At 42.1% G+C, this 24,443-nt stretch overlaps 1 protein-coding gene across 7 annotated transcripts in view; it reads right to left on the bottom strand.

The window, feature by feature from the left end:
* Positions 1–24,443, bottom strand: part of DLC1 (DLC1 Rho GTPase activating protein) — a 521,814-nt gene that overhangs the window by 9,636 nt on the left and 487,735 nt on the right. For all 7 annotated transcript variants that reach the window (XM_078347425.1, XM_078347424.1, XM_035270216.3 and 4 more), the window contains 8 exons: positions 23,889–23,960; positions 18,930–19,011; positions 10,780–10,843; positions 7,234–8,657; positions 6,045–6,221; positions 2,767–2,926; positions 2,440–2,638; positions 18–231 (listed from right to left, as the gene is read on the bottom strand). In XM_078347425.1, coding sequence (XP_078203551.1) covers positions 18–231; positions 2,440–2,638; positions 2,767–2,926; positions 6,045–6,221; positions 7,234–8,657; positions 10,780–10,843; positions 18,930–19,011; positions 23,889–23,960 — 2,392 coding nt within the window. The remainder of the gene's footprint in view (positions 1–17; positions 232–2,439; positions 2,639–2,766; positions 2,927–6,044; positions 6,222–7,233; positions 8,658–10,779; positions 10,844–18,929; positions 19,012–23,888; positions 23,961–24,443) is intronic.

The raw sequence follows: 24,443 nt of genomic DNA, 5'->3' as shown, positions 1-24,443 counted from the left end.
TCCCATGCAACCCGTACCTGGGAGAGGAATTCTCTCTCTTCAGGGTGTTGAGATGGAAGAGGGAAGGCGCCAAGCACACAGCCAGGTTGGTTGGGGTCATCTGGTTTTCTTTTACGGCTGCTGTGACATCGCTCAAGAAATAAAGCAGGGTCTGCAGAACCTCCCGGTTCTCATCAGGCAGCAGCATGATGGCAGCCTTGATGGCCTGCAGGCGCTGGTCCTTGGGCACATCTGCACGACACCAGCACTTTCCCCATCAGCTTGGTGAATTCGCATGGACATTGCAAGGAAATGTCCCAAGGCAAATATTGGCATCAAATACCTCAGCCCAGTACTGAACAAGCACTTGTAGAAAGTGTACTAGAGGTTAATACGGTAAAAATTATGAATTGCCACCAGCATCACTACCCTCAAGTATTTCCTGCCTTGTGGAGGAGTGAGAAAAAATTTTTCAACATCCACAATACCTAAAGACTCTTAAATCCACCTCAAGAGGCCGGCTCCAGAGGATGCCTGTTCTTTTAGCTTACAGAACAGGTTTTTCTTTCCTAAGCATGAAAAAAAATCCCTCATTTACCAATCTCAGTAACGGAAAACTCTCTACGCTTATACTTTTGTTTAGTGTTGATGAAAAATCTTATCTGAGAAATGTATAAGAAGGTAAGAACGACGATCTCTCAGCCTTGATTACAAAATGTTCAGTATCTCTGGAGATTTTCATGAGTTTAACTAATTTGCTCATTCTTGAAATGGGAAAAGTAAGCTGCTAAAATACTCAGTTCAATTAATACATGTAATACCTTGAATGAGTAATTTCTTAAGTTTTAAAAAGCATGCTTGAGAGGCTGTTATAAAAACGCATATGAATATGCAAATATATAAAAATGCAAATAAACCTATAAACAATCTACTTGTAGAAAATGCTGAACCCCATCTTCAGGTCTCCTTGAATAGACAACTCTTTTAAAGAACATGTGGTGGAAAAATCAAGTCACTCAAATGTAGCTCCATAGGACAAATTGATTAAACAGCTCCATGGTTACAACACATAACAAATACCTTGGCGAGGAAAATGTGACCTGTGTTTTTATAAAATATGAAAGAATGAAACAACTAATGAAATAATCCAGACCAGCTCCATTTCTCATAAAGTCCACCGTGCCAGTTTTAGAGACAATTTGCGCGCTAAGAGGCTGCTTTTAAATTACATTGCTGTAATACCACACTGAGCCAAGAAAAACACAAGCCTGTAAAAGCTATAATCCTGATCTTGATCATTAATTTAGACAACTGTTTTCTTTAAGCTTTACATAAAAGTGAGAAGGGCATGGGTATTGTTTTCCCAAGTATTTCTGGCAGAGACTGGGATGAATAACAGAAAAAGATTATTTATTCATTTTACAGGAAGATAAAACACACAGACACTTGTGAAATTTTAAAACCAACAGCCTGCAAGAGGGACATGAGGCAACTAAACTTTCTGTAGACAAGGTAGAGACAGAAAGAGATCTTGGTACCTGATCTTTATCTGAGCATCTTAGATAACACTGTTCTAGAAACTAACCAAAGCCTAACTTGGGTCTGCAGGTAAAAATGTACAATTGAATTAGTCATTAGAGACCGGGAAATTTATTTTCACATCATTCATTTTTCTTTTTTTTTCTGATGGAGTCTCGTTCTGTCACCCAGGCTGAAGAGCAGTGGTGCAATCTCGGCTCACTGCAACCTCCACCTCCCAGGTTCAAGCGATTCTCCTTCATCAGCCTCTCAAGTAGTTGGGATTACAGGTGAGTGCCACCACGCCCGGCTAATTTTAGTATTTTTAGTAGGAGACGGGGTTTCACTATGTTGGTCAGGCTGGTCTCAAAGTCCTGACCTTGTGATCCACCAGCCTTGGTATCCCAAAGTGCTGGGATTACAGGCGTGAGCCACCGTGCCTGACCACTGCATCATTCAATAACTAACCAGAAACCTGTTCCACAAACAAGGGGGCAAGGAAGAAAATGATGACAAGGGTTTTCAAGAGGTCACCATACAGGTCTTCTTGTCAAAAGAACACCATCAAGGCCAGGCACAGTGGATCACCCCTGTAATCCTAGCACTTTGGGAGGCCAAGGTGGGAGGATCACTTGAGGTCGGGAGTTTGAGACCAGCCTGGTCAACATGGTGAAACCCCACCTCTACTAAAAATACAAAAATCAGCTGGGTGTAGTGGCACACTCTTGTAGTCTCAGCTACTTGGGAGGCTGAGGTGGGAGAATTGCTTGAACCCTGGAGGCGGAGGTTGCAGTGAGCTGAGGTCATGCTACCACACTCCAGCCTGGGTGACAGAGCGAGACTCTGTCTCAAAAAAAAAAAAAAAAGAATGCTATCAAGGAAAGCTTCCATTGGTCCCAGTTTTCCCCAATGCCAACAAACTTAAGATCAAAGAACACTCACATTGGTAGATCTGTAGAAAGGTTTCTGAGAGTTTGTTTGTCATTAGTGGCTCAGGAAGATCTCGAAAATACTGCTTCAACATGTCTGCCACATCATAAGCAGACTGTCCTTCGTAGTTGACACAGTCTATGGCACCCTCATTCATCTGGCGCAGAGCCTGAATCCGGGACTTGACCCCCGATTTTCTGAAGAGCCCAACCTTTTGGAAAAACAACACTTTGTGTTGGGTAGATTAACATGGAAGCAGTGTTTACACCACACAACTAGAAGAAACTGCATGCAATCAGAGCTCCCCTGAGTACACGAACCCACAGGCAGCGCTCTCACCTGATCCAAACAATGGTTCCGGAGGTAGCGCATGGCCTGCTGGATGCTCTGAGGCAATGGTTGTCCTGTGCGCTGCACATTGACCGTCAGAGGGACCCCAAACACATTCCGGTCCTTGTAGTCTGGAACCTTGATCCTTTTCATGAACTTGGGCATGGCCCTGTTAAAGAACACAGAGATGGTGGTGTTGGGTGGGGAACATGTTCGCTCATCTGTCTACACTTGTCCACTTCTTCTGTAGGTAAACCCTGGGGGCTCTAGATCTGTGCTAATATGGTGGTTATTTAAATGTAAATTAAACAAAATGACAAATTCAGTTCCCCAGTGGTACTGGCCACACTTCAGGTGCTCCTTAGTCTTTTGTGGCCAGTACCTCCTGTTTTGACCTGTGCAGATAAAGAACATTCCTATCATGCAGACAGTTTTCCTGAACAGTGTTGTTCTAGATTTTCTAAGAGCTGGGCTTGTGAGGTGCAGTCTCATGGAAGCTGATGGATTTCCTTATAGAATGGTGGTATAGGAAGGAACAAGCAGAAAACAACATACAATATCCTAATTAGGTGCTTCTGATAGAGTATGAAAAACAAGGTCCCTTTTGTCTTGAAAAAAAGGATAAGAATCACTTCTGACTTCTTGATGAGATCCAAAGCATTTAGGGTCAAAAGGTGCAGGTAATACATGACGGGAAAACAGCAATGAGAGCCTGATACACTGAGAGCCAACTCCAGGGCTCAACACTGAATGACCTGAAGTCAAAATAAATTCTCCTGCTGATGACCCGGAAGAACATAACATCTTTAGGTTTCTAAAGGAAGATGGAAAAGGAACAATGGGGGTTTTGTGAGTCAACCCCAGGACCCCAGCCTCCCCAGTGTCCTGAAACCAGGTCCACCCCAGCAGTATACGCAACAGCGGGAAACTCATGTTATGCATTTCAGGCTGTCAAGCAGAAATTCCAGCTCTCCAAATGACCTCTCTTAATGGGACCCAAAAGGGAAAGGCCAAAGAGGAAAAGAACCTTGTGTAGGATTCCTCCCTGCTCCACAGATCCCACAATGTGAGGCTTTTACAGTTGGTTTTGAGTCACTGGAAACGCTGACTAGAACCCAAGAAGTATTGTGGACTTTCAGATTCTTGAGGGTTTGGTGGGTTGGGGGGGGTGGGCAACTCAGAGATGAGAATCTAAAATATGCAGTTTTAAATAGCCAGCAGGGAAAATATTACTCGAAGCACAGAGGAACTCCAGAGAAGACAGACCGCTTTGAGTTTTGAAGGCTCACCAGCAGCCATGACATGTTACTGTTTATAGCTCCAGGAAAGGTAAAACGAAAGAGCAGAGTTAAGTTTGTATTTCCATACAGTTAAGTATATGGTATCACGCCTATAAGTGTGTATAATACTCGCTTTGTCGGGGGAGAACAGCCCGGTGGCGGAATGTGAAAAGAACACATTACGATCCCCACCGAGAATCTGAAGCATGTGAGGATAAACCGGTCAATACTTATTTCTGTCATTCAGAACAAACAACTTCTGTATTTAGCAAGGCTCACATAATAACAGCCTTTGAACAGGAGGTGCTTTGATGCTGAAGTTAAATCCACTATGAGTCCTAAGGAGAGGAGGAGCTGGAGACAGAAAGCACAGTTTCCTTGCTTTGCTGACTTCTCAGGCAACTTGGGCTTGCTACAGAGTGCTGCTAACAAAATGGGTGGCTTCTCCATTTTTATCAAATGCAGTAGATATGCAACTGGATAATAAACACTCAGATTACTGAAAAGAATTTAAGGACTGCCAGGTGACATTGAAAAATGACACTGAGATGTCAATCTAGAAACATTTCTCTGCCTTGCACTGATAGTAGAAAAATTAAGATGTACCCAGATTAGGTGATATCCTGACCCCATCTAGCCTTACAGCCCACCCTCACATTCTACATACTAAGGAGCTATATCGTTCAAAGTAATTATCAACAATTCGTACAATGCATTTCATCTCTGCATTTGAGTCAAAAATATGTTAGAGTAATGAATTCCTTAAAATAATTATTCACTGTTTGAGGGTCTTTGCTAGAAAAAAATGTAACCTGAATTCTTTAGCATAGGTAGATCATTTTAATGATGCTACAAATACTCACATCCAAAACGATTTTTCTTTCTTTTTTTGTTTTTGAAACAGGGTCTCACTCTGAAACTCAAGCTGGAGTGGAATAGCCTTATCTCCGGCTCACTGCAGCCTCCACCTCCTGGGTTCAAGGGACTCACATGCCTCAGCTTCCCCAGTAGCTGGGATTACAGGTGCATACCACCAGGCCCTAATAGTTTTTGTATTTTTAGTAGAGATGGGGTTTCGCCATGTTGGCCAGGCTGGTCTCAAACTCCTGGCCTCATGTGCTCCACCTGCCTCAGCCTCCCAAAATGCTGCAATTACAGGCATGAGCCACCACTCCTGCCCCAAAATGATTTCTAAAAACAGGCATGAATAGGATTATATGGCCAGGTACTGTAAATCAAGAATTTCAAAGATGGTCTCATTAAATCTTAATGTTTTTCTTTCCTTCTGTCCAAAAATATGATCTGATACTGTGCATATATTTACCTATAGTGTTTAATTTTAACATTGGGAAGGAGGTGCCTATACCATGTGATGCAAGAGTAATGTATTCTTACTCCCATCAACTGGCAACAGAGAGTTGAAAACTCAATCAACTAACCCACACTGATAATTTCCTAAGTCTCCACTGGCTTCAGCATTATCAAATGCGGCCTCAAGAATGTAGAGTGGCTGGCATGGTGGCTCACGCCTGTAATTCCAGCAATTTGGGAGGCCAAGGTGGGTGGATCCCTTGTGCCCAAGAGTTCAAGACCAGCCTGGTCAACGTGGTGAAACCCCATCTCTACAAAAACGGAAAAAAATACAACTAACTGGATGTGGTGCAGAGCAACTGTACTCCTACCTACCCAGGAGTCCAGCTACTCTGGAGCCTGAGGCAGGAGAATCACTTAAGCCCTGGAGGTCAAGGCTGCAGTGAGCCGAGATCATACCACTGCACTGCACCCCAGCCTAGGTGATGGAGCTAGACCCTGTCTCAAAAAAAAAAAAAAAAAAAAAAAAAAAAAAAAAAAAAAAGACAGAGAATGATTGCCATAGGATGACAGATGAAATATTGAAATATATTAATAAAGGAGAGAAGTGTCATTTTCTTAATATGGGAACAAACTCAAGGAGCTGACCAAAAATATCATTTTCAAAAACAGTTGACTGATTATTTAAATTCTTACCAGCTAAAACCATGCTTGTTAGAAGGTGTGTATTTCTCCAGCAGGGCTGTTAGCTTTAGGAGTGAGTATTTCTGCAGTAGGTTCATCTGGGCCACAGACTGGCAGTTTATCTGTAGTGATACAGAGTTGAGGCTTGGCCGATGTGAGCTCTGGAAACTGTGCCATCTCAGTCGGTGCCTATGAGAGAAGAGGAGAGGAAAGTGAATGTGAAGGCTTTTTATTTGATTTTATTTATTTTTTCTGAAACAGGATCTTGCTCTGTCACCCAGGCTCGAGTGCAGTGGTGCCATCATAGTTCACTGCAGCCTCTAACTCCTGGGCTCAAGTGATCCTCCTGTCTCAGCCTCCTGAGTAGACAGGACTACAGGCCTGTGCTACCATGTCTGGCTCATTTTTAATTTTTTTGTAGAGATGGCTTCTTTCTATGTTGTCCAGTCTGGTCTCAAACTCTTGGCCTTAAGTGATCCTCCCACCTCAGCCTCCCAAAGTATTGGATTACAAGTGTGAGCCACTGCACCTGGCCCAAAGGCTTTTGTAATAATGTTAGCAATGAGTTGCTTGCTGGCATCTTGTCTTAGGAACTGAGAGGACTTGATTTCTATTCCATGCTTTTATCCCATTATGGTAAAATATACACAATATAAAGTGTACCAATTTCACCATTTTTAAGTGTACAGTTCAGTGGTACTAGGTTCATTCTCATTGTGTGACCATCTCCAGAACTTTTTTTTTTTTTTGAGATGGAGTTTTGCTCTCTCACCAGGGCTGGAGTGCAGTGGCATGATCTTGGCTCACTGTAACCTCTGCCTCCCAGATTCAAGCGATTCTCCGGCCTCAGCCTCCCAAGTAGCTGGGATTACAGGTGACCGCCACCATGCCCAGCTAATTTTTTGTATTTTTAGTAGAGCGGGGGTTTCACTATATTGGTCAGGCTGGTCTTGAACTCCGGACCTCATGATTTGTCCACCTCGGCCTCCCCGTCCAGAACTTTTTTCACCTTCCCCAACCAGAACTTCATACTCATTCAATTGTATCCATTTTTTGAATTTTGGTGCTTTGACACCTTCCTTAGGAATAAGCATGGCTAAGAATGCCAGACTCAATCCCATGTCCTCCCATAGAACAGGGAGAGGCAATCTCTTTCTGACCCCCAGTGCCCCAAACCTGGAGGGAGGAAAGAAGTTCTTACCTGTTGGACCTGGTTAGGGACGCCCCAACCCCAGAATCCCTTCTTTCTGGGATGTCAGAGGGCTCTTCTGTTTCATTCAGGGAGTTGCCTGTGCTGTCCAGGTCACTGGGTGTAGTTCGGTCATTGTCTACATCCAAGTGTATCTGTTTTGGAGAGGATGGGCAGGGAGAGATAGAGTCCAGGGCTGAGTCCGAGTCTCCCTCATCAGAAAACTTCTCTGACCATTGATTGACTATCCGCTGCATCCCCTTCACGTGGTAGAGGATGTCGTCCAGCTCGGGGAAGATGTCCTCGTTCTCCAGATCTGCCAGGTCCCCTGAACTGGAATAGAGGATGGAGCCCGGCACGTTGTCATAGATGCTCAGGCGGCTGCTCATGGAACTGGAAGAATTGCGCCTCTTCAGTTCCTTGGGGCTGTCGCTGCTGTTTTCCCTCCTAAGGCTGATGTGGCCAGGGCCATGGAAGCTTCCCGTCCTCCAGTTCACAGAGCCGTTATTCCCCGACGAGGAGAAACTGCCATTGGTGAGGGCCTTGGGGAAAGTGCCAGGCTTGTGATCTTCTGGGATGTAGAACACCGTGTCCTCTGGGTAGCTCTCGCGGTTCTTAAAGTTCTGCTCCATCACATTGTTAAATGTTGACTGATTGAAAGGATCGAAGCCCTCCAAGTACATGCCCACCCGCTTGTTGCAGGCACTGAGGCTCCGGGTCCTGGTAACAGGGCTGGGCGTGCTGACAGCGCTACTGGTCTCCGACTGGCTGCTGCTGCTGCTGGTCTGCGTGGAGTTGGAAACGCTCCTCTTTCGTACCATCGGGACATTGATGCGGTTGCCATTGAGGGTGGAGATCTCCACGCAGTTGAGCTGCTTCAGCTTCTCCTCATCTACCCCCTCTTGCAGGATGGGCCCGCTGATGATCAGCCCCAGCTTCGAAGGCGCTTTGTGCTTGCTGTGGTGGGAGCCCTTGAGCTTCAAGCTCTCCATCCGTTTCAGCAGACTGCGCGTCTTGGACTTGGCAGTTTTTTCATGCCCTTTCATGCTGAAGCTGAAGCTGGACAGTTCCTTGGGAGAGGGCAGGCTGCCGAAAGAGTCGTCATTGCCTGCCAAGTTGCTGGAGGAGCAAATGCTGATGACGGAGTTAGTCCGCGGGGTGGCAGTGTCCTCGCTGGGGGGTGCGTGGCTGGGGAGGCTGCCAGTGCTGCTGAGGCTGCGGACCGAAGACACCTCCTGGCGCTCGCTGAGGTCCATCAGCGCGCCTCCGGGACTTGCTGTGTCCTTTGGGTGGGAGTCGTCTGGGGACCCAGGGACTGGGTCCTGCTTTGGAGAAAAGACATCAAACTCTTCAAGCCGGGACCACCTCTTGCTGTCCCTTTGGAAAGTCCATTTGCCACTGATGGCACAAGGCTCATCCTCGTCTGAATCATCACTCTGCAAAGACAGAAGCCATTCAAACACTGGGCTGGCAGCCAGCAGGGTGCAGGGCATGAGCTAAGGGCCAGGCAGCCGGGAGGCTGCTCATAATATGCTACTAGTGTCAATTCCCCACTTGTACTTTATTTTATTTATTTAAGAAATAGGGTCTCACTGTGTTGACCAGGCTGGAGTGCAGTGGCATGATCACAGCTTACTGCAGCCTCAAATTCCTGGGCTCAATTGATCCTCCCACCTTAGCCTACCTAGTAGTGGGGACTACAGGCAGGTGCCAACATACCCAGCTAATTTTTTTTTTTGATAGAGATGGGGTCTTGCTGTGTTGCCCAGGCTGGTTCTGAACTCCTGATCTCAAGCTATCCTCCCACCTGTGCCTCCCAATGAGCTACAGTGCCCAACCCCCACTTTCATATTCTTTTCCTTTTTAAAATTTTTTGTAAAGAGGAGGTCTTACTACATTGCCTAGGCTGGTCTCAAACTCCTGGCCTCAAACAATCCTCCCACCCGGGCCTCCCAAAGTGTTGGAATTACAGGCATGAGCCACAGTGCCCAGCAATTTTTTAATTTAATAACAAAGACATATTTATAGAATTTAACAGGAGAGTGCCTGACCAAATGTTGCAAGTTTAATAAGAGTTATTTTATGGAAACTCTGGGATCTATAGGCTGTTCTTTAACTGCTCACAGAAAAAACTTATGAGATGGTGAAAATTCTAGGCATGCAAAATATTCTGAACTGAAGTCAGCAATGAGCAGACTGCCTCTGGACTGCTTTCAGTTGTGCTGTCTTTTGTTGGAATATGTTTATCTTCCCTCTCGCAATTAAAAAGGTAGTTTTCAAACACTAAGAAGAGTGGCAACTTAAATCTCCAGACACTAAAAATTTATAAGATCTCCTACTGGACTAAAGGGGCCATGAATCAAGGTGGGTCATTACTCAGCTTCAGTCTACTAACAGTGCTTTGGAGCCTCTTACCAGTACCTTTTCTTCCCCTCCTCCGTAAGACATGAGGGCTAATGTTCAGGCCACAGCTGTCCTGTGAAGTTTCAATGTCAGACACGCTCCAGCCAATTTAACAAGGCTTCACCAATACCCAGCCCTGACAAGTTGCGGTTTTCATAAACACTAAGGAACATCTTTGCTGATAATTCCCGATTTATGTACAAGATTCAGGGATATGCTGTCACGTGGACTATTGCATCTGGGCCTTTTCAGCAGGATATCAAAGGGTACAATTAAGTATGATATATATCTTTTCCACTGGTGTGGAAAATATCCTATGACCCAAGTTTCACAGGACAGTGAATGGCAAGCATGGAGCGCTGGCTTATAGGGCTCTTCTACACAGCTCAGTGGGCGCTGAGGTTCCAGTTCATTTGTTTAAAAGCTTTAACTCCCAAAGAAGGCAATGTTTTTCAGTTCAGGGACTCTGGCATAATTAAAATTTGTACCCGGAAGTCAGAAATATGTTCTTTGACCAGACTTATTTCTGTTTACTCTAATTTGTGACACTTAACTCCCAGGACTACACCTACCTCCTCTCCTAAGGTCACATAAAAAGTCTTCACCACAACTCACACACAGAAGAAAATACCATCCAATTCAGTTCTGTACCATTTGACTAAAATGTGTGGGATTTCCTGCCTTTTCCTCTTCCTCCTCCAATTCCTTTTCCTCCCTCCAAATCTCTTATTATTTTTCAATATCTCACAAATCGGCCTTCACTTTCTACAGCTCTGAAGCACAGTTATTGTCATATTTGGGAAGACAGAAGAGTGGAAATAAACTTCAGTTTGTTTCCTCTAATGAGCAATGGAAAAATCCACTGGGATTCCTTAAGCATGATCCCTTTATTACGTAGCAGGCATTGAGTTAATATGCAAAATAATTGATGATGTGATCAGCTCAAAAACAACAGATAAAATAACGTGATGGGCTAGTTGCATCTCGTGGCTTCAACTACATAAGGTTATCAGTCTAGATGATACCATTCAAGATGTAGATGCTTGCGGAACAAGAAACTAAGAGTTTGAGAAGCAAAGCCTATTACAAAACATATCATTCACTTTTTTGTTCACCCCTTTCCCTCTCATTCTATTACCCAATTTGTATACTCACTCGTTTCCGATGAGGACTAATTTCTAGCTTCATCACGGCACATTTGTTTAAAGTATTTAGACGCCTATAGAGCAAAGAAATTCACGTTAGCAAAGACAGGCAAGCACTCATGAATGAGTGGATAAATACCTATTTGCAAACATTTTATCTATTTAAAGAGTTTCTTGGAACTCAGTAATGTCTAATACCTAGAAGAATATTAGAAACTTCTTTAAAAAGTGAGTTGTTTAAAAATATCTTCATATTTCTTAAGTTTTTCACTTTAATTTTTATATTTCAGTGTAAAATGCCATACAGCTATGACCCTGTCCAGTCTCTCTGATTCTTCAACTCCCAATGAGTTGTTCTCACTGAGAAAAATCATTCTTCCAGTAATTCTTAGGTTGAGCCACTATGGACCACCACTGTACATGGTGCCAAAAAAGAAGTCTGTGGCTGGGCGCAGTGACTCACATCTGTAATACCAGCACTTTGGGAAGCCAAGGCAGGCAGGAGTTTGAGACCAACCTGGCCAACATGGCAAAACCCCATCTCTACTAAAAATACAAAAATTAGCTGGGCATGGTGGTGGGCACTTGCAGTCTCAGCTACTTGGGAGGTCAAGGCAGGAGAATGGCTTGAACCCAGGAGGTGGAGGCTGTAGTGAGCTGAGATCATGCCGCTGATCTTCAGTCTGAACAACAGAGCCAGATTCCATCTCAAAAAAAAGAAAAGAAAAGAAAAGTTTGCGATGTCTCCTTTCATAGAAATAGAAAGAGCAACAGGAACCAAGTTGAGGTTTTAGCAAAATAAATAGTGTCTTGTATCTCAAATCAAAACTCGAATTTTAAAAAATTAGTTTTAGTTATCTCCAAAATCAATCATAATCTTGGACAGCCTGTTAAAAATTGTAAAGTCCTTGCACAGAAAGGAAATTGGAGCCCTCTCGAATATCCGTTATTTAGAACAGCTAGGATGAAATAATGTGTGCCATAGTCACAGTAATAGGACGAGTGATCATCTAAAGAATTTGCATACTGTAACGTCGGGGATCCAAAATGTTACAAATTAAGCACTCAGGTCAGATTCTTCTCTGCAACAGGCATCCTACTGTAATTTTGATACCAATGCCTCGGCCAAAGAGCAATATCAATTTAAAATTAGGGAAATTATGTTTCGTTGAAAATAAAACACTTACAAAAACACCAAAACCTCACGGGGAAATAACACAATAGTTGAAAAATACTCTTTAAATATGATGAACTAAATGGTATGTGCAAATATGAATAACAGCCCTCCAGGCCCCAATTTTCCAGACATCTCCAGGATGATTATCACTTACGTCTTCCTCAGATGAACCTGTAATGTCTGTTTGCTATCTACTATCACCAGTTTTCCAGTTTCTCCTACAAATTGGAATTCCTACATTTTCATCAGATACGAGCATTTCATTCGCACAAATTCCTCAAGGCTTTATCTTCCTGATCCTGTTCTTGCAGTTTGCCTAACAATGTTGATGCAACAGAATAGAAAGTATTTTCCCCTGCCTGATAAGCCTGACTTTGACTTCATAGCTTATGTGGTAGCCTGTTTATAGAGTAAACAAAGATAGCAGAGCGCCTATGTTCAGAAAAATTCTCTGTTGATAGGGAGGAAGAGAAAATAAATAACTAAGAAAAAGTCCGCACACTTTAAAATGAGAGAATATTATGGTCCCTCTATTGGGGTATCAATTACTTAAGTGACTTACAGCCGCAGTGTTTTAGTTCTCAAATGTTTTCAAGATTTAAAGAACCTGAAATGGTTACAGTTAGCCTTAGGTCTGGGTTCCATTCATCAAATCTGTAATCAAATACTCACTTGACTTCATTTGGGCTTTAATGGTTGAGTGGTGTTTATAATCAAATTTACTAGGCACAGAGGCCTATGGGGCTGGGGAAGGGTTTAGCTTCACAAACTCTAGATTTGAGTCGAAGGAAAAAGACCCAGGAGGCCAGTTCTATAAAGGTCAATGTTACCTTTTTATGTTGGTAACACCCAGCTAATGGCATTACAAACCTAAAGCCCAGAGTTTACACCCTAGAGCTTCTGTGGTTTTCATTTGTCCCAGAGGATGACCCCCAAAGAATGTACTCTGCTGGGACCTTGTTTACTAAACAGAGATAGTACTGATACGAAATCATAGTTCCAGGTACACAAACCGAAGCCTACTGTGGGCCAGGCACTATGCTAGGTATTTCCTATGTATGACTTCATCTTCGTCCTCCCAACAACCCTATGTACAGATATTATGATTTACTCACATTTTACAGAGGAGGAAATGGGGCTTGGGGAGGTCACAGATCTTGTCTGACTCCACATGATTAAAACATGGTGGCTCTCAAACCCGGTAACTTCTGTGTTCCTTTCTTTTTTTTTTTTTTTTTAAGACAGAGTCTTGCTGTATTGCCCAGGCTGGAGTGCCATGGCACGATCCTGGCTCACCACCACAACCTTTGCCTCCCAGGTTCAAGTGATTCTTGTGCCTCAGCCTCCAGAGCAGCTGGCATGACAGGCGTGCGCCACCGCACCCAGCTAATTTTTTGTATTTTTAGTAGAGATGGGGTTTTGCTCTGTTGCCCAGGCTGGTCTTGACCCCTTAAGCTAAGGTAATCCACCCACCCCCGCCTCCCATAGCCCCTGCCTCCCACATTGCTAGGATTACAGGCATGAGCCACTGCACCTGATCATCTGTGTTCCTTTCTAACATAAATATTAATGATAGTAATAAATGAAAGCAATTTATATCCTAAGGGATTTCTCAAACAGAGGCTGAAATGCTGGTTTCCTAACCCATCCATCCAGAAGCCTGGGCCTTTCCCATCCCCCTAAGAACCCTCCCAGGCTGGGCTCCACAGGAATGTCTCTTATCTTCTGGGCAACTTGCACCCTGCTCTGAAGAGGGAGGAGCACAAGGCTATCAAAGGTTCAAGAGCTTCTCTGCGTGGGGCTGCAGGAGCCCAGATAAAAGCATAGCAAGAGGGGACCTGGGCCCCACTGTATTCAAAGTAAAAACAAAGCAAAAATAAAGAAGAGAAGAGGGAGAAGGGGAAAAAAAACAATTTTCCAAGTAAAACTCTCACAAATGAAAATAGTTCCAATTCTTTAAGATATTTTCTTGGAATCTGAGCAGTTGCTTTAAAAAAAATTACATGCTACTTCCATCCCTTCCTCCCTTCCTCCCTTCCTCCCTTCCTCCCTCCCTCCCTCTCTCTCTGTTTTTTTTTTTGTTGTTGTTTGTTTTTTTGAGACAGGGTCACTCAGGTTGGAATGCAATGGTACTATCATGGCTCAGTGGAGCCTGGACCTCCTGGTCTCAAGGGATCCTCCTGGCTCAGCCTCCCAAGTGCTGGGGCTACTGGTATGTGTCATCATGCCTGGCTAATTTAAAAAATTTTTTTTATAGAAATGGGGTCTTGCCATGTTGCCCAGGATGGTCTCCAACTCCTGGAGGCTCAAGTGATCCTCCCACCTTGGCCTCCCAAAGTGCTGGGATTACAGGCGTGAACCACTGTGCCTGACTACATGCTTCCCTTTTGACAGATCAGAAATTGTGATGTTAAAATACACTCTAAGGATGGCTGCTTTACATGGCTCAGGCATCTGATGGGCTGTTTTACAACAAAGTGCATACTGCAGATGACAGTGTGGATATCTATTTTTTATTATAAATCTATGACGATGCACATAATTATTTGCTGTGTTTACAGAAGGAGTCATTTTTAATTCCAAAGAAAAATGGCAATTTGGAATATTTTTCAGAAGCTGTAGAAAGGCAAGCAATAGAAAGAACATTTCGCAAAAGGTATCCTGGTAGTGAATCACAGTTAACAATACTTCCTGCATACTCCAGTATTACTATTGAGTATAACTCTCATAATCTTGGCCTTATCATTGGAATTGCATTATATAGTAAAGCTAGCAAGATAAGGCCAAAGCCATTTCTCCAAGGGAACAGCTACATGAATTCCTTAGAGTGTGAGTGTAAAAATGCTGGTTAGCAGCACTTTGGGAGGCCGAGGCAGGTGGATCACGAGGTCAAGAGATCGAGACCATCCTGGTCAACATGGTGAAACCCCGTCTCTACTAAAAATACAAAAAATTAGCTGAGCATGGTGGCGCGTGCCTGTAATCCCAGCTACTCAGGAGGCTGAGGCAGGAGAATTGCCTGAACTCAGGAGGCGGAGGTTGCGGTGAGCCGAGATCGCGCCATTGCACTCCAGCCTGGGTAACAAGAGTGAAACTCCGTCTCAAAAAAAAAAAAATGCTATCTAAAACCAAAAAACCTATAATCCCACACTTGTAACTTTCAGTCATTGCCGAAGTTTTTTTTGAGACAGAGTCTTGCTCTTGTCGCCCAGGCTGGAGTGCAATGGTCCGATCTCAGCTCACTGCAACCTCTGCTTCCTGGGTTCAACTGATTTTCTTGCCTCAGCCTCCCAAGTAGCTGGTACTATAGGCATGCAATACCACACTTGGCTAATTTTGTATTTTTTTTTAGTAAAGACAGAGTTTCTCCGTGTTGGTCAGGCTGGTCTCAAACTCCTGACCTCAGGTGATACACCCACCTCGGTCTCCCAAAGTGCTGAGATTACAGGTATGAGCCACTGTGCCTAGCCAGCCAAACTTTATATTTAAGACAATGTCATTGTTCTCATAAAATCCATTGAGTCTACAAGTCTTCTTGCCCTGAGTAGAAAAAGAAGCTCTGGCCGGGCACAGTGGCTCATGCCTGTAATCCCAGCATTTTGAGAGGCCAAGGCAGGTAGATCATGAGGTCAGGAGATTGAGACCATCCTGGCTAACATGATGAAATCCCGTCTCTACTAATAATACAAAAAATTAGCTGAGCATGGTGGCAGGCGCCTGTAATCCCAGGTACTCGGGAGCCTGAGGCAGGAGAATCGCTTGAACCCGGGAGGCGGAGGTTGCAGTGAACCGGGATCACTCCAGCCTGGGGACAGAAGGAGCAGAAGGAGACTCCATCTCAAAAAAAAAAAGCTTCTACTTACTTCTTGACCAAAGGAGCTGTAAAATCTATAAATGTCACAGGCACATGAACACTTTAAGAATAATGCTAGAGTATATATGGGATCACTTATAAGATCCCTGCATAAATATAGTCTAGTACAAGGGGAGGAGGTAGGTAGAAAAGATTTTCTAAACTGTTTAAGTTGCATTTCTGCAACCATATTACCATATGTATTTAAAATAAACTGCTCAAAAAAAATCAACAAGGCAAAGATGAAAGTCTATAAAAAGTCTGTCAGTCTAAAGAGAACTTTCAAATCACAGGGCAAAATTTCAAACAATACTGTAGTTTCACTATATCCTGGCCCTTGAATTCCACAAGCTAAGAAGGCATTTGGAAGAGGCAGGTCTAGCAAACAAAGTGACTATCACATCATAAGTGTAACAAGTATCTCAACTACACTATGCAGCCGACAGCTCAGCACTTGTAACATGTTTTAAAGGAAGGTGCCTGAAATACACCTGATAGAGGTCCCATCTTTTTCTTCTGAACATTTGTTTAGGCATCTCAAAAGGGGCATCATGAAAAGTTTACTTATGTGAACATGTGGAAAAGACCCTGGGGCTTTCCATTACAAACCAGTTGATGACTATTACTATGAATTTTGAAGAATGTCCTTTTTTAAAAAAGAAAATCTAACCCTAGGTCTTTCTGCACATACTTAAATTTCGGCCTGATAATTTAATTTTTAAAGTGCTCTTACATCCATCACTGCCATTCCTATGAAATATTATTCTATCAGGAGAGGAAAGTGAAGCCCCACTAGGATATGTGGCAGAGTCTATTTCTTCTAGGCTTTTCTTTTCACCGAAGAGCTAGCAGCACAGATTTATTCTCCTCAAAGAAAGGTGGCTTCCCAAAAGGTACTGAGAGCCAGTGTGAATTGCAAAGTACAGTGGATACTTTTCTTCCAGAAATGGAAAACAACATTTCAAACTGATATTCTGAAAAAGAGTTCAAGAATTTAATCATGACCCTTTGGCCTGAAATGCTGCAGTGATATTTTTATGACCCAAGAATTCCTAAGCTATTGCTGCTGCTCAGAGTGCCCACTCCCTAAGTGGCTTAAAATGTGTGAAATGACTCAATGCTTAAATATTTCCTAAGATGCATCTCAGAAGTGACCTCATGCATATGCATGATCACCAGTGATGGATTGAAAACAGATTAATTCTGCCCCACAGCTAAGCTTTAAAACATTAAAAAAATGTCTGGAGTAGTTCATATTCCAGATGTGGACTCCTTCCCCTCCCAAAGCTGCATCTGTGACATTTTTTCATTCCAGATGACATAGTTATGGTATTACACTCCATAGCGCAGTGCTTAGAATTAGGTTTCTTTCAGAAAATGGGAACATACCCTGTACATTTATTATCAGTTATATAATTGGACTAGAAAAGTGACAGTGTTTCTGAGGTTAAGATGACTCTTTGTTATTTCCTCTCTTAAACCATGAGAACCAGTCTAGTCCATATACTATTCTAAATATCCTATCTTCCCCCAACCCACTGCTTACATTGGCTGCTTCAGATAACACTGTGTTACATAAGAAAGGCAGAAAACAGCACTTTCACAGAACTGTCACTGCTTTCTTTGCCTACAAAGAGGAAAGAAATACAGGATGTCATTCTACCTTCATGATGTTTTTCCAAGTTAAAAAAAAAAAAATACTGAGAGGGTGTGTGGTGGCTCACTCCTGTAATCCCAGCATTTTGGGAGGCTGAGATGTGTGATTGCTTGAATCCTACTCAGTTCAAGACCAGCCTGAGCAAGATGGCAAGATTGCATCTCTACAAAAAATACAAAAATTAGCTGGGCATGAAGGTATGCGCCTGTAGTCCCAGCTACTCCAGAGGCTGAAGTGTGAGGATCACCTGTATATGAGAGGTCGATGCTACAGTGAACCATGATCATGCCATTGCACTCCAGCCTGAGCAACAGAGTGAGACCTTGTCTTTAAAAAAAAAACCCAAACAACAGGCTGGGTGAGGTGGCTCACGCTTGTAATCCCAGAACTTTGAGAGGCCAAGGCGGGTGGATCACCTGAGGTCAGGAGTTTGAGACCAGCCTGGCAAACATGGTCAAACCCCGTCTCTACTAAAAATACAAAAATTAGCTGGTTGTGGTGGCGGACACCTGTAATCCCAGCTACTCAGGAGGATGAGGCAGGAGAATCGCCTGAACCTGGGAGGTGGAGGTTGCAGTGAGCCAAGATCGCGCCACTGCACTCCAGCCTGGGCAATGAGAGCAAAACTCCATTCCCCACGGCAAAAAAAAAAAAAAAACCCTGAAATTAAAATAAAACTTATTTAGTTTCATAATCAAATCAACCTATGTGAATTTTGACTGTGTATAATGTTTCCCCCCCAGAATTCAGCTCTTAGAGCTTTTAGCTTTTGAGAAAAATTAGAAAGGATGAAAAACTTAAAACGAGTAGAAATGTCAAAGGAAGAGCTTGAAAGGATTATCAGTGTCCCATCATCATCTACTACAGGTTTTATTACTTCCACCTCACTAAAACCTACAAGCTGCCTCTCAGCTTAAAGACCCAACAGCACAACGATCAAGAATTTCTGACAGTTTTATTCAATTTCACATCATTTAACTGTCTGTTGCCTATATGTTAAAGACCATGCTGAGTTATTTTATAGCCTTATTTAATCCTATCATTATTTTATATGAGGGGAAACTGAAGAGGTTGAGAGAAGCTTTCCTGGAATTCAAGTAATGCTCCTGTCTTTATGTGCCACCTCCAATTTATTCCTCTGAATATGCTAAATTTCCATCGTACCCTTTTAGAAAACCTTAATCCATGTTTCCAAACCACCTGAGAGTTACTTATTACACCAATTACATCATATCAAATATGAAAGGGTATTGTTTGAGTATTTGGAGGACAGTGTGGGTGCTATTTTAATAGTAATATTAAATAACAATATTTTACTTAATTTTTAATTAACAGGTCTATGATCACTGTATGATTTGCTAATAAAGACCTAATGTAATTATCTAGAACAAAAGCAAACAAAACCTATCTTAGTGTTAAGTACTATGTTCTTAAAAAATGAAAAAGGAAAACACTTAAAATGTGTCCATTTACCTGCATAGAGCCTCAATGGCATCTCTGTCCAAAAAATCATGCTCTCTCTTGACCAAGGAAATATCGATGGGGAACAGGAAATCTATAAGAAAAGTAAACAAATATATTTGTTGAGAATCTATAATCCAATCTGCCAAACATCCAAGTTTACCAAAGGGGAAAAAACTCTTCAGCAACATACTGAGCACCTACTATGGGACACTTCATTTCTCATCAAGTTCTATGGGACAATAAGGCAATTCAAGCCAATCCAGCATCACTGTCATAAAGGAGCTTGGGCTTTAAAGTGGTGGAAACTTAAACTATTGCTTCTGGTCAAGAAGTGGTTCAGAACATTGTTATACCTTTAAACAAATCAGCAGGCAACCAGGCCCCGGTATAAATTATAATTTAAGCCACAATGACTGTCAGAAGAATGCTCCCTTTTAATGTGACTGGGTTGTGTTGTATGTGTGTCTTTGCTCGTGTGTGATCAGGGAAAAGGTCACGGAAGAAAAACTGAGCCACAGAAAGATCTAGAAAACAATGGCAAGTGGTAGGAAATGGAATGTAATCCACTCACATGGCATCAATAGCTAAGGAGAATTCAAGATATGCTTTTTAAAAACAAATATTAGTGGGGTCCAAAGTGGCTCCCGCCAGAGGTCATGGCGCTCGCGAAGGCGAGGTCATCAGTTCAAGGCTAACCTGAGCAACCTCATAAAGCTCAAACTGATTGGCAAAAAAAAAAAAAAACAAACAAAAAACAAATATTAGCACTGCAATATGGCCTTGCAGGCATTGACGTAACTCCCCTAAAAATAAAGGGTTAGCTGTAAAGTTTTTGGAGAACAACAGAATCCCAAATCCTTCAATCTGTAGAAGAGTTTGTTCAGTTATCTTAGGACAATGAAGAAGCTGTAGTCAACTCAATGGAGAAATTCCTTTCTCTAGACTGACTAAAAAGATCCCTTGGTAAATAAATATACCCAAGAAAAACAGAGCAGAGGCAGTCACTGTGGAAATTTACAGCAGCTCTGAAATTGCCACCGGGGAAAGGCAAGTTATCACCCTCCGGGAGTTCCAGCTATGAGGGCAAATCATGGGCCTCCTCTGTAGAATGCTACTACAATACTGTGAGGAGTGCCTTGGTGTGTGGTAACTCTTTGGACCAGACCTGGGTAAAATCAGTCATCACAGCAGGAAGCTATGAATCACCACAAGCTAAAAAATCTCTTTGGCTGGGCACTACGGCTCACATCTGTAATCCCAGCACTTTGGGAAGCTAAGGAGAGAAGATCATTTGAACTCAGGAGTTTCAGACCAGCCTGGCCGCATGGCAAGACCCCACCCTCTACAAAAAAATGAAAAGAAAATTTTAACTGGGCATGATGGCATAGGCCTGTGGTCTCAGCTATATGGGAGGCCTAGGTGGAGGATCACCTGAGCCCTGGAGTTTGAGGCTGCAGTGAACTCTGATTACATTACTGCACTCCAGCATGGATGACAGAGTGAGACCCTGTCTGAAAAAAATAAATAAAAAATAAAAAATCCCTTTGGCCTTCAAAATGGCTAATGTCACACAGTGGAATAGATATGGCTGTCAGCAGTTTTGGAGATGCAGGTAATTAGTCCTGTTCCACCTCTTGCGGGTGTACAACTGTTCATTATGTTTTTATTGTTTCTTATGAGCACTGGTTTTATGGAATTCCTTATTCTTAGTAATCTATTTTCTAGAGATAATATATCAGAATGAGTATAAACTTATAGCCTGTCCTTTTTTCTCTGAAGGCTAGAGTTGGATTACTGACATTGTTCCCTAAACGATAATATAGAGAGACCAAAAAGTATCTATTTTCCAAAGATTTATGAATACATAAAATTTAGTATCACAGGATTATATTTCTTCACTAATTTATAGACCAAGGCTCTCTTAGACAAATGATTAGTGGAACCATTATAGTGGAAATAGAAGGACGTATAGTCAATGTAAACTAGAGTACTAGTAAATGAAGCAAGACAGATTGAAACACTGTTTGAAGGTTGTGACACTACATTTTGCTTTTTTGTTTTTTCTTTTTAATTTTTAAAAATGGAGATGGGGTCTTGCTATATTGGCCAGGTTGGCCTTGAACTCCTGGCCTCAAGCAATCCTCCCACCTCAGCCTCCCATTACAGGCATGAACTACTACCATGCCTGGTCTGTATTTCACTGTATTTTAATATTTACAGAGTATAACATCAGATCTATAAATGTAAATTGAAATTTTCATATGCCTGTAACCTATATGTGAGAAAGTAACTATGTTATTTTAGCAATTTCTAAGTTAGTATACCCAGAGCTATATTTTAGATTGCTTTTCTAATCCAAATTAACTTAACAATATTTTTTTTAATCTGGTAGGTATTAAATGCAAGTGAGGAGTGAAAGAATTAAATTAGTAACTTTATTTGTCCAGACTCTTTTCTGAAAGGACTGCTTTTAAAAGATGAGAGTTTACTGATGTATGGAAGACACTGAACTCAACTTCCAGTGTAGGTTGAAAGGCAGGAAGTATAAATTGCCAAGTACCAAAATCAAGGAGATACGGAAGAAAACAGGGAGATATGGAATGTTTGGGTTTGTATGGGGTATAAGGTGTGTGTACTCACCCATCACACAGTGGCAGGAGAAACGGGGAGGCAATGGCCCCAAACAATATTCAGTGTACCTCAAAAGTGGGCTTATGCTTCCAAAGACTTGGGAACATGAAGGGACCCCAAATATACCTTGTGCAAATGCAGTCTGTGTTTTAGGATTGGGAAAGAACTAAGACCGGGGACTAGAATTGGGTCTTAGCAAACATATATATCACAAGGAAGTGCTGCTTGGCAGCAAATCAATGCCAAAAATGAACATAATTGAAGAAAATGTAATTTCTAAATAGGAGAACAAAAGGACAGCGATTTTGGTGTCCCTGCCAATGCAATTATCTTTCCTTATCTCCAGTAGAGCTATGAATTGAAAATCCAATAGACGGCTGGTACCCCCACGCCGCCAAAGCCCTTCTGAATGTTAACAGGTCAGAACTTCTCTCTAAAGGGAAGACAGGCAATTCCACCAAAATAAGCACGCAAGTTAATCAAAAGAAACCAGAGATATTCTCTGAAATGGAGAAGCAGTAAGGTATTTTACACAGTCTAACAATAAAACAATTCAGAATCCATCTTTTTGGAAAAAACATCATACAATCAATCTAGGCTACATAAGGAAGACCGGGTATTCTAACTTGGAAATCACTTCACTATTCACCCAATCTTTGTTTGAAAGTTACCTATAAAATGGAGTGCATTAGTTCACAGCTGTAACTATTTTAAACTGACTTCATGTAAAGTATAATGAAACTCCCATGTTAACGAACAGCCTAGACCAGGCATGGTGGCTCATGCCTATAATCCCAGCACTTTGGGAGGCTGAGGCGGGTGGATCACCTGAGGTCAGGAGTTCGAGACCAGCCTAGCCAACATGGTAAAATCCCGGCTCTACTAAAAACACAAAAATTAGCCGGGCGTGGTGGCACATGCCTGCAATCCCAGTTATTCAGGAGGCTGAGGCAGACAAATTGCTTGAACCCAGGAGGCAGAGGTTGCAGTGAACTGAGATCACAACGCATTGCACTCCAGCATGGGTGACAGAGACTCTGTCTCAAAACAAACAAACTAATAAATGAACACCTATTTATCTTGACATTCAGGGAGCACAAATGCACCCCAGGGCCCACAGAAGCTGAGGGAATGACTCAGTATCCAAGCAATCCCCACGGCACTAATAAGAAAATGAGATAGTAAGAATTCAGCCCAGATCTTATATTTTTTTGTTTTTTAAGAATCATTTTTCTCAATTGAACAACTGAATGCCACAGAAAACATAATATTCATTAAAAGACAACCCAGAGAAAAGTGAAATGCCTAATTACAAATGGTGGGAAAGGTATCTGCAACACATGACCAATGAAAGATTAGTATTTAGAATAAAAGAGCTCTTATAAAATCATTAAGAGAAGGATAACTGAGGAAAATGAGCCAGAGACATTCCACAGAAGAGCAAACTAATGTGGCCAAGTGACATGAATAAATGCTCATTACCATTAAGGATTAGGAAAATGGCCATCAAAATCTCTTATCATTTTATATCCATTTGGTTGGCAAAAATTAAAGTGTGACAATACCAAGTATTGAGGGAATGTAGATACATAGGATATTTATGTATTATTGGTAAGAGTGAAAATTGGTACAAGCACTTTTGAAAAACTTGCATTGTAAAATGGAACATACATATTCTGTATTACCCCCAGTAATTCTGTTCCTAGGTACAGAAGCGAGATGAATTATTATGCATGTACCACAAAAGATAGATACAAGAATGTTCATAACAGAACAGCACAGCTTATAAAAGCAAAACAGTGAAAGCTAAAATGCCCACCAACCAGAGTGTGAATATGAATAAACTGTGGTTTATTCACTGGTTTATGTAAGCAATGGTGTATTACACAGCAGTCAAAGCAAATGAGTAGTAACAGGCCCATACAGTAGAGAAGAATCTTCACAATACGATATTAAGTAAAAAATAAAAACCCCACAAGATTACATACAGCACAGTACCCTTTTTATAAAGGTGAAAATAACTTTGTAAAAACGTACTTTTCAGGAAATGCAATAAAACTATATAAAAAGAACGCAAGAAAATGATAGTCTTCAGGATGATGATTTTGGGTAGGGAGTGGCAGCGGGCAGAACCATGGGAGAGGGCCGTGGGTGTGTATCATGAAGGCGCTAGCTTTTGTTTTGCATGATGGGGGTGTTGCATGCTTACTATATTATTATTTTTTAAATAAAACATTTAAATGATAAAATTGCTGAAAACATATCATAGTTCAATAGTACTCATGAGAAAGGGATTATGATTATGCCAATTTTTTAAAAATGGCATTCCCAGTTTACCTTCATAAAGCTGTGCATACTGGGGAAAACCAGTTGCTCGCAGCCAATCACAAGCTTCCTTGGCTTCAATTTCTAGAACAGAACACAAGAAAGACAAAATTAGCTGTGTGTACCTGAGCAAGCTTATTTTCCCTGAATAAGCTTTGATTTTATGATACAAGCAAACATGACTGCTATAGCAAATACGGATAAGCAAACAGCCACACACTAAATTCAAACAGTTTAAGTTTTGCATGTGTCTTTTCCAGTTTTTTCACATGTGCATAAGGATGTATTTTCTCTTTACAAAAAATAAAAAATGGGGTCCTACTAGTAAGTTACTCGTTCTGTGCTGCTTCTGAAGTGCTCTGGTTACAAATGGCTATGAAAATAAGGCATCGTCCAGGCGCGGTGGCTCACGCCTGTAATCCCAGCACTTTGGGAGGCAGAGGCGGGTGGAGCACGAGGTCAAGAGATCAAGACCATCCTGGTCAACATGGTGAAACCCCGTCTCTACTAAAAATACAAAAAATTAGCTAGGCATGGTGGCGCGTGTCTGTAATCCCAGCTACTCAG

The sequence above is a fragment of the Callithrix jacchus genome, chromosome 13, assembly GCF_049354715.1.
Source record: "Callithrix jacchus isolate 240 chromosome 13, calJac240_pri, whole genome shotgun sequence".
Lineage (NCBI taxonomy): Eukaryota > Metazoa > Chordata > Mammalia > Primates > Cebidae > Callithrix > Callithrix jacchus.
This window is presented reverse-complemented; position numbering and strand designations above follow the sequence as displayed.